The 14,584-nt window shown below is 50.3% G+C and overlaps 1 protein-coding gene across 3 annotated transcripts in view; it reads left to right on the plus strand.

Annotated features, from left to right (window-relative positions):
- The window catches only part of Tcf25 (transcription factor 25), a 40,116-nt gene extending 35,355 nt beyond the window's left edge, over positions 1–4,761 (plus strand). For all 3 annotated transcript variants that reach the window (XM_004664822.2, XM_045157490.1, XM_045157494.1), the window contains 5 exons: positions 113–271; positions 2,037–2,127; positions 2,809–2,888; positions 4,092–4,164; positions 4,499–4,761. In XM_004664822.2, the coding sequence (XP_004664879.1) occupies positions 113–271; positions 2,037–2,127; positions 2,809–2,888; positions 4,092–4,164; positions 4,499–4,657 (562 nt within the window). In that variant the 3' untranslated portion in view covers positions 4,658–4,761. The remainder of the gene's footprint in view (positions 1–112; positions 272–2,036; positions 2,128–2,808; positions 2,889–4,091; positions 4,165–4,498) is intronic.
- The last annotated feature ends 9,823 nt before the right edge of the window (positions 4,762–14,584 follow it).

Here is a 14,584-nt window from a genome sequence, read left to right on the forward strand (position 1 = left end):
GCACTCACGGGGCAATCATCTTTACTCCAGGCCACTAGGCCTGTCCTAGACATCTCTCCACCCATCAGTGGGCCCCTAGCTAGGCTCTGCTTCAGTCCCTGCTCTCCCACAGCCAGCCCCCTGCCCTGAGCCAGCTGGTGAGCCTGTACCTCGGGAGGTCACACTTTCTCTGGAAAGAACCTGCCACAATGAGCTGGCTGGAAGAAAATGTCCGCAAGGTTCTACAGGCAGTAGATGCTGGAGATCCTGCTGTGGAGGCCTGTGAAAACAGGTGAGCGACACCTGACAGGTGTGCATCAACCAGGCACAGGGTGGGCACCTTGCTGACATGGACTCCTCTTCATGGAGTCTCTGATTCCAGAGACAACAGGGGTTTTGAGCAGCTTGACTTCCACCTAAGCTAACAGAGGGCCCTCCTGAGAGGCTAAAGAATACATCAGTGGGTCCTGGGCATGGCTGCTGCTGCTGTGTACCAAAAGGCAGTTGGGGTGTGTGGTTGTTTATCTCAGTAGTTTTGTTCAGAGTTGTTTCTAGCCATGTGTGTGTGTGTGCGCACACATGCAGGTGGGTGGGGGTGGGGGGGCTCATGATGTGTGTATACATAGGTGAGGATGTGGGCACAGGTGCACATGCACATGTGTACCCATGCATGTGGGGGCCAGAGGCTGATGTTGAGGATCTTCCTCAGTCACTCCAGCTTACTTACTAAGACAGGGTCTCACTTGAACCCAGGGCTCGCCATTTCAGCTAGTGTAGCTAGCCAGCTTTTCCAGGGTTCCCTTGTCTCCCCCACCTCTTGAATGCTGGAGTTACAGGCAAGCCACAATGCCCACTCAGCATTTCATTTATGGGGATCTGTACCCCAATCTTCACACTTGTACAAGCAAGGGCTTTATCCGCTGAGCCATCTCCCAGTCCTCGGCTGTGTGCTTTGGTGCTGTTTCCATATGCGCTGTGGTGATCACTGTTCTCACCTTCCCTGCAGAGATGGGAGCCAGAAGGCGCCCTGTAACCACCACTCCCATGTGGGGTCTCTGCAGCTGACAGCATCGTTACGGGTTGTGTATGTCTATGTGCAGATGCGTGCACCCCATGTGCACACATGCCAAGGCCAGAGGGGAACGTCAGGGTGCTTTTCTGTTCCTCTTCTGCTTTACTTCCGTGAGACAGTTTCTCACTGAACCTGGGGCTGCCATTTCTGTCACAGTGACTGGCCAGGGACCCCCATGTTTCTGTCTGCACCCACTCAGCACTGTGGAGACAGGCGTTTACGGCCATCGTCAGCCCTTAATGGAAGTGCTGGCAATCAAAGGCAGAGCCTCGTGCTTGTGCAGCACGCACCCTTAGCTGCTGTGCTGTCTCCAACCCCTTAACCTGCACTTAACGTGCTGCATTTGAGGAGGAACCCCTTGCCCACTTGTGCAGCTTAGCCCACGGTCCTCGTCCACACCCCAGCCCTGGGGACAGCTGGCTCTGAGGGCTCTGTCCTGTGCCGTCCATGTTGCCGCTCTGAGCCATGGAAGGGAGATTTCTCTGCATTGGACATGAGGCTGAGTCCTGGGCTGTCTGAAGAGAGGAGGAGAGGAAGTACTGCACGTCCTCACAGTCATGTGGACTGTGGGCTGTCCACTGTCCCTGCTGGACTGGACACTTTCACAGGCAGAAACGTGTCCCTTCATTACCTTTCCATCTCCATGCCCAGCAGGAGGCAGGGCTGCTGTACCAGTAGTAATGACCAGCACACCCAGGGGCCATTCTGTAGACTAATTTAATGAGCACTTTGCAGCTGTGGCTGGTTTTACTCCTGTGTTACAGGTGAGGGGACCAAGTTCCATGCCATGAACCTCTTGCCACAGGGCCAGGGGCTGGCTGTGCAGCTTCTGCCAAGGAGTCATGTGGGAGGCTCTTGGCAGGTAGGGCAACAGAGGCAAGCAAGCTAACACCGCTGGGCTTTCCAAGGCAAGTAGGGATGAGTTGATGTTTCGCACCATGGACACCAGTTTACCTGTTCGCTGTTCCATCTACCCTGGTCTCAGGCGGAAGGTGCTCTACCAGCGCGCACCCAGAAACATCCACCGCCACGTGATCCTCTCCGAGATCAAGGAGGCTATTGCCGCCCTGCCTCCGGTAAGGTAGAGCTGCTCAAAATGGGGGGCTTTGTGTGTGTTGATGGCACACATGTCCCCGTCTGTTCCCCAGCAGCCCACAAACTGGCCTGCATGTCAGATCCAGTGGGCTCCTTTCCCAGCCAGCTCCCCTCCCTGGACCTAGCCACCTACCTGTAGCCTTGATGAGCTGCCCCACTGTGATCTCAGGCCTCCTGCAACCACAGCTCAGTCCCCCCGCAATGGGGGACAGTCCTGCCCTCAGACACCATCTGTTGCAGCAGGGCTTGACCCTACCATCACAGAGCCTCACCAGCCTCCTGCCCAGGGGCTTGGCTCCAGCCTCACAGAACCCCATCTGTCTCCTGCCATTGGGGCGTGGCCCTGCCCCACAGACCCTCTGTGCTCAGTGCATGTGCAGTACCTATGTGTGGTGCCTCTGCCTGCTCTTTTCCTGAACCTCACTGACTGGAGCCGAGTATCCCCCACATTCCCTTTGACTATTGTGGCTATTCCGCTTGGGAAGACCCGCCTACCCATCTACCCACCCACACACATATGAAGCTTTTTGGGATAAGAAATAGCCATTTCTCCAGATCTTGCGGCTGCCTCCCTGCAGACCCATCCAATCCAAATTGGGATGCTCTGGGAAGGCAGAGGCGGCCAGCAGCACTCCAGAATCTGTTTTGTGTCCTTCTTAAAGGATGTGACCACACAATCTATGATGGGGTTTGACCCTCTGCCTCCCTTGGACACCATCTACTCCTACGTCAGACCAGAGAGGTACCTCCCTGACTTTGTTCTCACGCCTGCATAGACCCAAGTCAGTGCTTTGGGGCATGCTGGGGTTCACTACACCTGTAGACCGGGAGGCAAGAAGCGGGCCCAGACCTTAAGATGGCCAACCCAACTGAAAGGAAAGGCAGTGTGGTGTGACATGGGCTGCCTCTGCCTGAATCCATCCGAGTTCTGAGCACTTCCCTGTGGGGTTCTGTAACACAAACCCAATGGAAAGCAAAATAAGAAGCTCCCCTGGCCTGGTGCCGTGGCCAACGGGCATCAGATCTAGAGCCTACAGCCGAGTGTGGGACTGAGTGTCCGGGGGATCCTGTGGGGGAGAGAGAGTGAGAGGAAGGATGTGCCCAGCCTGACAGAGGGTGAGGGCTGATGCTCTAGCATATGCTCCCTATTCCAGGAGCATGGTGTAAGGGAGCTCTGGAAGAAGGGCCAGGAGAATGGGCAGTGGGATGTGAGCAGTTTTTGGAATCTGGATTGTGAAAGTCTTCTTTTCCCCCTGGCCTTCTGGCCTTCAGAGCTAAGTAGCTGCATTCCCTGGCCCCTCGCCTCCACCATCCATCTGGAGCAGGCACATCTTTCCCTCAGGGAGTGAAGGCCTTCTAGACCCTGACAGAATATATACGCTGTTATGTTCTCCTTAGATTAAGCAGGGAATTATTTGTCAGTAAGTTCAGAAACATCCAGATGGGCTGACATAGCATTGGCCAGCCCAGCACTGTGCTCTGCTCCCCTGCCACCAGAGTGTAAGTACGGTCATAGTGTGCAGCTGAGCGTAGGCCAGAGAGCAGGCCATAGGACCTCACGTCCCCTGCAGGGGCCTCCCTGTAGTGCTCTGGCCTCTCCTGTCTGCCTTTGTGCAATTGGCTGGTGGCTAGCAGCAGCCTGGCTGTTGTTTCTTTGCTTTCTTTCCACATGACGCAGAAGGCCAGACTTCATAAAGACTTGCACCCCAAGACACCCTTCTTGTCCTTCTCTCATTGCCCATAGGGGTCCACATTCCCATTCCAGGCTGGTTAGGAGTCAACACAACCCCCACCCCATGGCCTAATCTGCACTGTGGACCCAAGAGCGTCAGCTTTGCTTAGTGAATGCCTGTCCCCAGCACTTGGGAGATGGGGGAGGAACTGCAGACAAGAGCTGGGACCCCGCAGTGTCTGTTCAGCATCATTTCTGACCTTTGATTTTCAGGCTAAGTCCAGTCAGCCATGGAAACACAATCGCCCTCTTCTTCCGGTCACTGTTGCCAAATTACACCACAGAGGTATGAGTATCAAGCACATGTTGGGCTCCCCCTATTAAGTGAGTATGGGCAAGTCCATCTCAGTGTGGGGACAGGGAGAGACTGAGTCTGAGTGCTGTATACCTACAAAAGGAGGACTTAGCCTGTGGAAACAGCAGCCATTCCAGGGTGTTCTGTGAGGCAGTTTGACTGCTTGGCCCCACAGTAAGCTGGCCTGTATTAGATTAGATGTACATTTGTCTTTTCAGAGCTTCCTTTCCTGGGCAAAAACCTTGGGCGGGAACAGGCCCATTGCTGAGGTGTGAGCCACCTCAGGCCTTCTGGGCCCCTGACTGAGTCCTGTCTCATTGCTCAGGGGGAGAGGCTGGAGGAAGGACTAGCTGGAGGTCCGAACCACAACCAAGGCTTGAATAGGCTGATGTTGGCCGTGCGTGACATGATGGCCAACTTTCACTTCAACGACGTGGAGGTGCCACGGGAGGACAACCCTGAGGGTGAGGGGGACTGGGACTGAGCTATCCAGATGCTGCGCCCAGTGCTGTGCAATTATGTTCCTGATCTCTGTTCTGGTCGGAATTGACCAGTTTCCTAAAGTAGAAATGCTGACTGTGTCATCAACCTGCGTCTTTTGTTTTCTGTGTACATGTGAATGGGTTATGCTATACCATAGCTAAGCTTTTCCCCCAGTCCCTTCAGAGTGAGCTCTAGGGAACAGTGGGCCCCACACCATGTGCCTCATACCCTTATGATTTGGGACACAGGGGTTAGAGAGGGGATACTCTAGGTTGTCCACTGCAGGGTGCTTGCTGTACACCTAGACCCCACATTTCACATTGGTATAGGATCTCTGCCCACATCAGAGCTAGTCTTTGGGATCACAGTCCATTTTTCCTTATCAGTAGGGGGCTGACATGCTAGGGTCCCACAGATGAACATCACAATCTAGCCCAATTAAAAAAAAAGGGGACCGAGTCATCACCACATGCTACCCCAGTGTCTGCGGTGCTGAGGCTTGCACCCTGGGCTTGGTGCATGCTCTGCTACTGAACAGCAGCCCCAAACGAGTAATCTTACGAGACTTGAGGCTTGGGCTGAGTATCTACCTCAGTTGACAGAGTGCCTGCTCAGCATATACAAAGCCCTGGTTCAATCCCCAGCATGGCAGCTGGTGCATGATAAACTGGGCGTGGTAGCACTCGCCTGTAATCCCAGCATTTGGGAGATAGAATCAAGAGAATGTGAAGTTCAAGGTCAGGCAGGAGAGGTGGTTTAGCAGTTAAGGCATTTGCCTACAAAGCCCAATGACCCAGGTTCATTTCCCTAGAGCCCATGTAAGCCAGATACACATGGTGGCACATGTGTCTGGAGTTCATTTGCAGTGGCTAGAGGCTCTGATGCACCCATTCTTTCTCCCCTCCCCCTCTTTCAAATAAATAAATAAAACAAAGTTTAAGGTCATCTTTGATCACATAGTTCTAGGCCAACCTGGGCTACATGAGACTTTGTCTCAAAAAAAGGGGGAAAGAGCTGGGTATGGTGGTGCATGCCTTTAATCCCAGCACTTGGAAAGCAGAGATAGGAGGATCACTGTAAGTTCAAGGCCACCCTGAGAATACAGAGTGAATTCCAGGTCAGCTTGGACTAGAATGAAACCCTACCTCGAAAAAACAAAAACAAAAAAAGGGTGGGGCTGGGGAGATGGCTCAGCTGTTAAAAGATGCTTGCAATGCCTGCCAGGGTGCAAAATATGGCTCAAGCATCTGGTGTTTGTCTGCAGTGGCAGGAGCCCTGTACACACATACACATACAAATAAATAAAAAAAATTTAAGATTTAAAAAATATTTTTATTGGGCTGGAGAGATGGCTTAATGGTTTGCCTACAAAGCCAAAGGATCCCAGTTCGATTCCCAGGACCCGCATAAGCCAGATACACAAGGGGGTACATGCATCTGGAATTTGTTTGCAGTGGCTGGAGGCCCTGGTGCGCCCATTCTCTCCCTCCCTCCCTCTCTCTCTCCCTCTCTCTCTCTCTCTCTCTCTCTCTCTCTCTCTCTGTCTCTCTCTCTGTCTCTCTCTCTCACATAATAATAAATTCAAAAATTACAAAAAAAAACTTTAAAAATACTTTTATTGCTGGGCATGGGTGGTGCACACCTTTAATCTTAGCACTCAGGAGACAGAAGTAAGAGGATCTCTGAGTTCAAGGCCAACCTGGAACTACTGAATACCAGGTCTGCCTAGGCTAGAGTGAGACTCTACCTCAAACACCCCCCCACAAAAAAAGTTTTTGAGGTCGGATTTCACTCGAGCTCAGGCTGACCTGGAATTCTTAGGGTGGCCTCAAACTCACAGCAATCCTCCTACCTCTGCCTCCCAAGTATTGGGATTAAAGGTGTGCACCACCATGCCCACCAGAAATTTTTATTGTGAACAAAGAGAGAATATGGGCACACCAAGGCTTCTTACTGCTACGAACTCCAGATGAATGCACCACTTCACACATCTAGCTTTTACATGGGTACTGGAGAATCAAACTTAGGCCAGAAGGCTTTGAAAAAGCACCTTTAAACTATTGAGCCATCTTTAATTTTTTTAAAGACATTTAAAATGAAAAGGAAGCTCTGACCAAGAACTCCAGCCCAGAGAGGGACAGAAGTTGCAGTCTGGGAAGACCAGAGGCCCATGACTCAGAAAGCTGCATGCTTCTAATAAGGATCCAGGCTATTGAGGTTATGTGTGTTGTCAGGTGTCTGTCCTGGACAGCCCAGAGAGACAGCAGACAGGACCTGAAGGAGGCATCACCACAGACTTCAGGATCCATCCATGGTAGGCTTGGCCCCATGGCTAGTAAAGTCCTGCCAAAAACCTGGTCAAGTGATTGTCTTCTAGGAGCACAGGTGCTGTTTCATCCCCCACCATGGTGTGGCCTTGGTGGTACTAGGGCATCCGATTGGGGGGCACCAGAATAGCTGAGCAGAAGCCTGGAGCACTGTTCCCTGAGCAGGACACTGAGGACTGACATGTACTCATTTGAAGTCGGTCTAAATGTTACAGCCCAGCTCTGGCCGGTCTTCTGTACAAAGGTCTAAGACAGTCCTAGCTATGCCAGAAGAATGTGCCTTGGGCTGTGGTGAGATCACATGTCACAGGACTTGGTGTTGCCATTCCTCCCTCCAGCATGAACTGGGCTGTGCAGTTTGGACATCGGTGTTGCTGCTTGGCTTGTGGTTCAGCAGGAAGGCAGGCCTGAGGTCCCTGGCAGTTGTGCCACCCCTCATCAACCCCTGGGTTTGGTGGGAGATCTTCACCCAGCCCCGGGGAATAGCACCATTGGGATGGTTCCAGTTCAGTGTCTACCCCAACCTCCATGGCTGGAGTAGCCCATGTCGAGTTTCAGCCAGGAGGGAAAAATCTGTTGGGAGAGCCCGGGACCCTGCCTGTTCCAGCAGCGGCAAGCCCATTCAGATGCAGAGGTGACCCCTGCAACCGCCGTCCTATGACCAGGAGACAGCTCGAGAGTGGAGAGCCAGTGTTCTAGGGTTAATGAAGCACAGAGGCTGCCCTCGGCCTTACGGAAACTTCCCAGCGCCAGGCCCGCTGCCTGAGAGTCAAGTCATCCACTTAGTGGTGCTGTGCAAGTCTAAGCAATGTGCAGTGGAGCGTGTTTCTAGTGGTGGTGAGTAAAGACTACCAGTTCACTCCCAGGTCATCTAAGAGTCCTAGTCTGCCACCCAGGCTGGAGGTGATAGGGTGTTTGCTCCTTCCAGGATCCTCAACCTCAGAAAGAGGTTTAAAAAAACAGAACTATTTGGGGGCTGGAAAAATGGCTCAGCGATTAAGGCACTTGCAAAGCCTTAGGACCTGGGTTTTGATTCTTCAGTACCCATGTAACGCCAAGGTGGTGCATACGTCTGGAGTTCACATTTGCAGTAGCTAGAGTCCCTTGAGTGCCCATTGTCTCTTATCTGCCTCTTTCTCAAATAAATAAATTTTATTTTTTGTTTTTTCAAAGTTAGGTCTCACTCTAGCTCAGGCTGACCTGGAAGTCACTCTGTAGTGTCAGGGTGGCCTCGAACTCAGCAATCCTCTTAACCTCTGCCTCCCAAGTGCTAGGATTAAAGGTATGCACCACCACCCCCGGCTTTTTTTTTTTTTTTTTTTTTTTTTGAGGTTGGGTCTTGTTCTAGCCCAAGCTGACCTGGAATTCACTATATAGTCTCAGAGTGGCCTTGAACTCATGACAGTCCTGCCCCTGCCTCCCGAGGGCTGGGATTAAACATCACCACACCCAGCTTAAATAAAATATTTTTAAAAAATTGGGGGGAGGGAAGGTATTACCATGGGATACTTTTTATAATCGTGGAAGTTGTTAATAAAAATTTGAAAATAAATACTTGGGGGAGCTGGGCATGGTGGCACATGCCTTTAATCCCAGCACTCAGAAGACAGAGGTAGGCAGATCGCCATGAGTTCAAGGCCACCCTGAGATTACATAGTGAATTCCAGGTCAGCCTGGACCAGAGTGAGACTCTACCTTGAAAAACCAAAAAAAAATTCTTGGGGAGACAGGGCGTGGTGGTGCACATCTTTAATCCCAGCACTTGGGAGACAGAGGTAGGAGGATCACCATGACATTGAGTTCAGCCTGAGACTACATAGTGAATTCTAGGTCAGCCTGAGCTACAGTGAAAACATGCCTCAAAAAGCTAAAATAAATAAATAAAAATTATTTGGGGGCTGGAGAGATGGCTTAGTGGTTAAGGCGCTTGCCTGCAAAGCCACAGGACCCAGGTTTGACTTCCCAGAACCTACGTAAGCCAGATGCACAAGGGGGCATATGCACCTGGAGGCCCTGAAATGGCCATTTTCTTTCTCTCTCCCTTCTCTGTCTCTCCCTCTTTCAAATAAATAAAAAAAATTTTTAAATTGCGTGGGGAGGGCAAGTGTATGGGGGTCAGAGGACAACTTCAAGGTGTCTGTGCTCCCCCTTCTCTAGTGAAAGGCTCGTGTGTGCTCATGAACAGGGCTGCTGGTCAGCAGAGCACTTTCACATAAGAATGGGCACATGGGAGAAACCTGTCTGCTGCCTTCCAGATGGGGCAAGTTCAGAAGAAACCACCTATGGTTCTTGAAAGTTCCCAGTGGAATCTCTGTTCCCATCTGAAACCTCATGAGCACCGCATTGATTGTTCATGCTTCTCTTGGAATTTGGAGATGCCAAACTTCCACAGAACGACTCCTTAACTGAGGCTATGGCCCTGCAGGGAATCTCTAGGCCCTACCCTCAAATGCTACAAAATCCCTTCCACGGATCAATGTCACCTTCAAAGCCACATGGTTGCAAAACATGGTCATCTGACCTTCCTGAGAAATACTGTTCTCCGTGGTGGGAACCAAAAGGGGCAGATGTATATTGCCCAAGGACCCCTTCTGAGGGAGTGGTGACTCCCTGTGGGTCTGCTCACGGAGCAGGAGTGCTGCCGACTGCTGGGCAGCTACCCTGCTCTTCTGGACATGCTCACTAGAGCAAAAAATGGTGCCACTGACCCAGGGAGGGGCAGTGTACACTCGTGTTCCCCACTGAATTTGTGGTCACCCCAATGTGCCATTTGTCATGCGCTTTTCTCAGGCATACTGAGGGAAACAAAATATAAGTGTCATCGGTCTTAGGGTACCCAGCTCCATCCAACCCAGATAACCCCAAAGGCTGACCTTGCCTGTTGTCGTCTTGGTCACGGCCCAGCAAAAGCTGGCTTTTGCAGCTCAGCTCTACTTGTTTCCTTCCCATGAAGCTGACAACAGGTATGACCAGTGGGATCTAGGCTGAGGAGTCCCAAGGCAGGATCACCCCACTCCCAACGCCCAGCAGGGGTTTGCCAGGAAGGATGTGGCTGCCTCTGCCAGAGGCTGCTTAATTCTCATGTCCTTTGAAGTCAGGCTGTATGGGGGGAGGAGGGGTGAGCTGTGACCATCTCAAAGGCCTCATTATGGAGCTGGAAATAGCAACATCTCTAAACTGAGACAGCACAGGAAGCTGGGGCGCAGGGGGCTGCTTGCTCACTCATGCCCCAGAGGCGAAAGGTGCCTTCTGTTGCAGGATCCCTGGGCACCTCATAGCTTTAAGGAACCACCATGCAAACCCTTGTGCCTTGCCAACCATGGCTCTGCCCTACTCCCATCAGACCTAGGACACTTCTCAGCCAGAAGGCAAGCGACTGGGATCTGAGAATGGCAATGTGGACTGTGCCTCCATCATGCTTCTGTGGAGACTTGGGGCAGTCAAGGCATCTGGGCTTCCTCATCTCCACATCAGTAATAAAATACCTGATGGAAGCCGGCCGTGGTGGTGCACGCCTTTAATCCCAGCACTCGGGAGGCAGAAGTAGGAGGAGGATTGTGCAGAGTTCAAGGCCACCCTGAGACTACATAGTGAATTCCAGGTCAGCCTGGACTAGATTGAAACCCTCCCCTTCCCCTCAAGAAAAAAAGATACCTGATGGCATTAACATTTGCAAAGGAACAGGCTCAATTTGGAAAATGGTTTGACCAAATCTACTAACACTGGAAATACACATCTTGTTCATTTATGCTTGTGTCCCTCAGAAAACAGACACCAGGACCTACCAGCACCACTGATTGTGATTGTGATTGGCCAGAAGCTGCCTGAATATCCAGTGTGAATCATTCACATAACCAACAGAACACAACCTGGGGATTTCATTTTTTTTTTTTTTTTCCCAAGGTAGGTTCTCCCTCTAGCCCAAGCTGACCTGGAATTTACTGTAGTATCGGGATGGCCTAGAACTCATGGTGATCCTCCTACCTCTGACTCTCAAGGTGCTGGGATTAAAAGCTTGCACCACCATGTCTGGTTTTAATTACCTGAATAACAAGGACAAGTCTTAATGTAAGCAAAAATACAAGCTGGGGGCCTGGAGAGATGGTTCAGCTGTTAAATCACTTGCCTGCAAAGCCTAAGGACCCCAGTTTGATCCCCCAGTACCCATGTAAAGCCAGATGCTCAAGGTGGCACATGCATCTGGAGTTTATTTGCAGTGGTTAGAAACCCTGGCGTGCCCATTCTGTCTACCTCTCTCTCAAATAAATAAAATGTTTTAAAAAGTACAAACTGGGACTTCAGAGATGGCTTAGCAAATAAGGCACTTACCTGCAAAGCTAAAGGACCCAGGTTCAATTCCCCAGAACCCACGTAAGCCAGATGCACAAGATAGTGCATGTGTCTGGAGTTCGTTTGCTGTGGCTAGAGGCCCTGGTGTGCCCATTCTCTCCTCTCTTTCCCTCTTTCTCTCCCTCTTTCTCTCTCTCAAAGTACAAACTGGCCAGGTATGGTGGTGCATGGCTTTAATTCCAGCACATGGGAGCCAAAGGTAGTAGGAGGACTGCCATGAGTTGGAGACCACCCTGAGACTACATAGTGAATTCCAAGTCAGCCTGGGCCATAGCGAGACCCTATCTCGAAAAACCAAAGGAAAAAAAACTTACAAATTGAAGATTCCATTTATATAATGTTCCAAGATATGCCAAGGTAATGAATGGATGATGTTAGGCCAAAAGTGTAGCACTGGTGCCTGGAAGGGACCTTCTTGCAAATTGTATTTTACTTCTCTGAAGGTGTGGGGGTGGGTGGGTAACAGAGATCAATGTAGGGTATCTTCCTCAGTTTCTCTCCACCATTATTTTTTTAATTTTTTTGTTTATTGTTATTTATTTGAGAGCGACAGACACAGAGAGAGAAAAAGGCAGAGAGAATGGGCACTCCAGGGCCTCCAGCCACTGCAAACAAACTCCAGATGCACACACCACCTTGTGCATCTGTCTTATGTGGGTCCTGGGGAATCAAGCCTTGAACTGGGGTCCTTAGGCTTCACAGGCAAGTGCTTAACCACTAATCCATCTCTCCAGCCCTCTCCACCTTTGTTTTGTAACAGGATCTCTCACAAAACCCAGAATTCACCAGTTTGGCTAGGCTAGCTAGCAAGCCCCAGGGATCCATCCCCCATCTCTGCTTCCCCAGCGCTGGAATTATAGGCACATGCCACCATGTCCAGCTCTGTTTTCATTATGTGAGAGAGAGTATGAACATGCCAGGGCCTCTAGCCACTGCAAATGAACTTCAGACACATGCACCACCATGTGCATCTGGCTTACGTGGGTCGTGGGGAATCGAACCTGGGTCCTTAAGCCCCACAGATAAGCGCCTTAACTGCTAAGCCATCTCTCTAGCTCAAAATAACACAATCGTTATTTTTTCATTTATTTATGAGCGAGAATGGGCATGCCAGGGCCTCCAGCTACTGTAAACAACTACAAATACATAAGTCACCTTGTGCATCTGACTTACGTGGGTCCTGAAGAATCAAACCTGGATCCGTTGGCTCTGCAGGCAAGTGCCTTAATCACTAAACCATTCCTCCAGCCCTACAATTTGTTTTTTGTTTGTTTTTTGAGGTAGGGTCTCACTCTAGCCCAGGCTGACCTGGAATTCATTCGGTAGTCTCAGGGTGGTCTTGAACTCACAGGAATCCTCCTACCTCTGCCTCCCAAGTGTTGGGACTAGAGGTATGTGCCACCACGCCCAGATAAAATGACAACTTATTTTTTTTTTGAGGTAGGGTCTTACTCTAGCTCAGGCTGACCTAGCGTTCACTGTGTAGTCCCAGGTTGGCCTCAAACAAACACGCAGCAATCCTACCTCTGCCTCCTGAGTGCCAAGATTAAAGGTGTGCACCACCACGCCTGGCCATACCCAGCTTTTTAAAACAAAACAAAACAAAAAAATCTCTTTATATTTATTTGAGACAGAAAAAAAAGAGAGAGTATCCAGAGTCTCCTGCCACTGTAAACAAATTCCAGACACATGGACCACTTTGTGCATCTAGCTTTTTGTGGGCACTGTGGAATAGAAAGAACCTGGGCCATCACAAGGTGTGGTGGCACATGCCTTTAGTCCCAGTACTTGGGAGGCAGAGGTAGGTAGGTTGCTGTGAATTTGAAGCCACACTGAGACTTACAGTGAATTCCAAGTTAGCCTGGACTAGAGAGTGAGACCCTACCTTGACAAACCAAAAGAAAAGTATTTTAGCTGGACATGGTGGCACACACCTTTAATCCTAGCACTTGGGAGGCAGAGTTAGGAGGATCGTTGTGAGTTCAAGGCCAGTCTAGGACTACAGAGTGAATTCCAGGTCAGCCTGGGCTAGAATGAGACCCTACCTCAAAAAAAAAAAAAAAACTGGGCCATCAGGCTTTGCAATCAAGTGCTTTTAACCGCTGAGATATCCCTTCAGCGTCCATGCCCAGATGGTTTTATTTATTTTTTTCAAGGTAGAGGCTCATGCTAGCCCAGGCCATTCTGAAACTCACTTTGTAACCAGGCTGGCCTTAAACTCATGGTGATCCTCCTACTTCAACCTCCTCAGTGCAGGGATCAAAGGCATGTGTCACCATGCCCAGTCATTTTTTTAAATCCATGGAGCCATTTCCCCAGCCCTGTTTTATTTATTGATCTGAGAAAGTAGTTCAGGTTATGTTCAGCTCAGAGTGTGTCACTCTCATATTTACCATGTGTGCACTTTATGTATGTTATACTTCAGGTTTCTATAGGTGGAAAAAAAAGGTCTGTAAGTTGCAATATGGAAGAACTAGCTAACATTTGCTAGCGCACCTGGTAGCCAGAGGTTGCCAGGGTGGGTGAGAGAGAATGGATCTTTTTAAAAAAATACTGTATTTATTTACATGCAAGCAGAGAGAGAGAGAGAATGTGCATGCCAGGGCCTCCTGCCACTGCAAACAAACTCCAGATGCATGTGCCACTTTTGCATCTGGCTTTATGTTTTCTTATTTATTTTTGCATTTGGGTACTGGGGAATTTCACTCTGGGCCACCAACCTTTGCAAACAAGCATCTTTAGCTGCTGAGCCATCTCTTCAGCCCTGAGAAAGGATTTTAACAGTAGTATTTACCAATAAATGCTTTCAAACTATAACGCTCCAGCTAGCTCCTACCTCTTACCTCCAACTCCACCACTGATACAAGTCTTTCTCCACCCTGTCTTCTGAACCTGCATACGGGAAGAAACATCCTTTCTTATTTTCCATGAGAAAGCACTGGGCGCTCTAGGGCAAGCCTAACAGAGGCCAGCACTCCTCCTCATTGTCCTGACCACAGAACGGTCACACACAGAATCACTGGCCCTCTGAGGCTGGAGACAGAGGTCTGCCCTGATGTGGTTCTTTGCTCTAGGGCTGGCATGTGCTCTACAGCGGAAATGGGGCACTGCCAGGGAATGGCAGGCAGCTGCACCCTGAGGGCCCCCTGTGAGGGTGCACAAGAGGCAATGTGACTGAAAGGTAACTAGTGGATGGCACCAGGATGCCCTTGGGACAGTCAGCTTCCAGAAAATTATAACCCTCCACCCAC

The sequence above is a fragment of the Jaculus jaculus genome, chromosome 1, assembly GCF_020740685.1.
Source record: "Jaculus jaculus isolate mJacJac1 chromosome 1, mJacJac1.mat.Y.cur, whole genome shotgun sequence".
NCBI lineage: Eukaryota > Metazoa > Chordata > Mammalia > Rodentia > Dipodidae > Jaculus > Jaculus jaculus.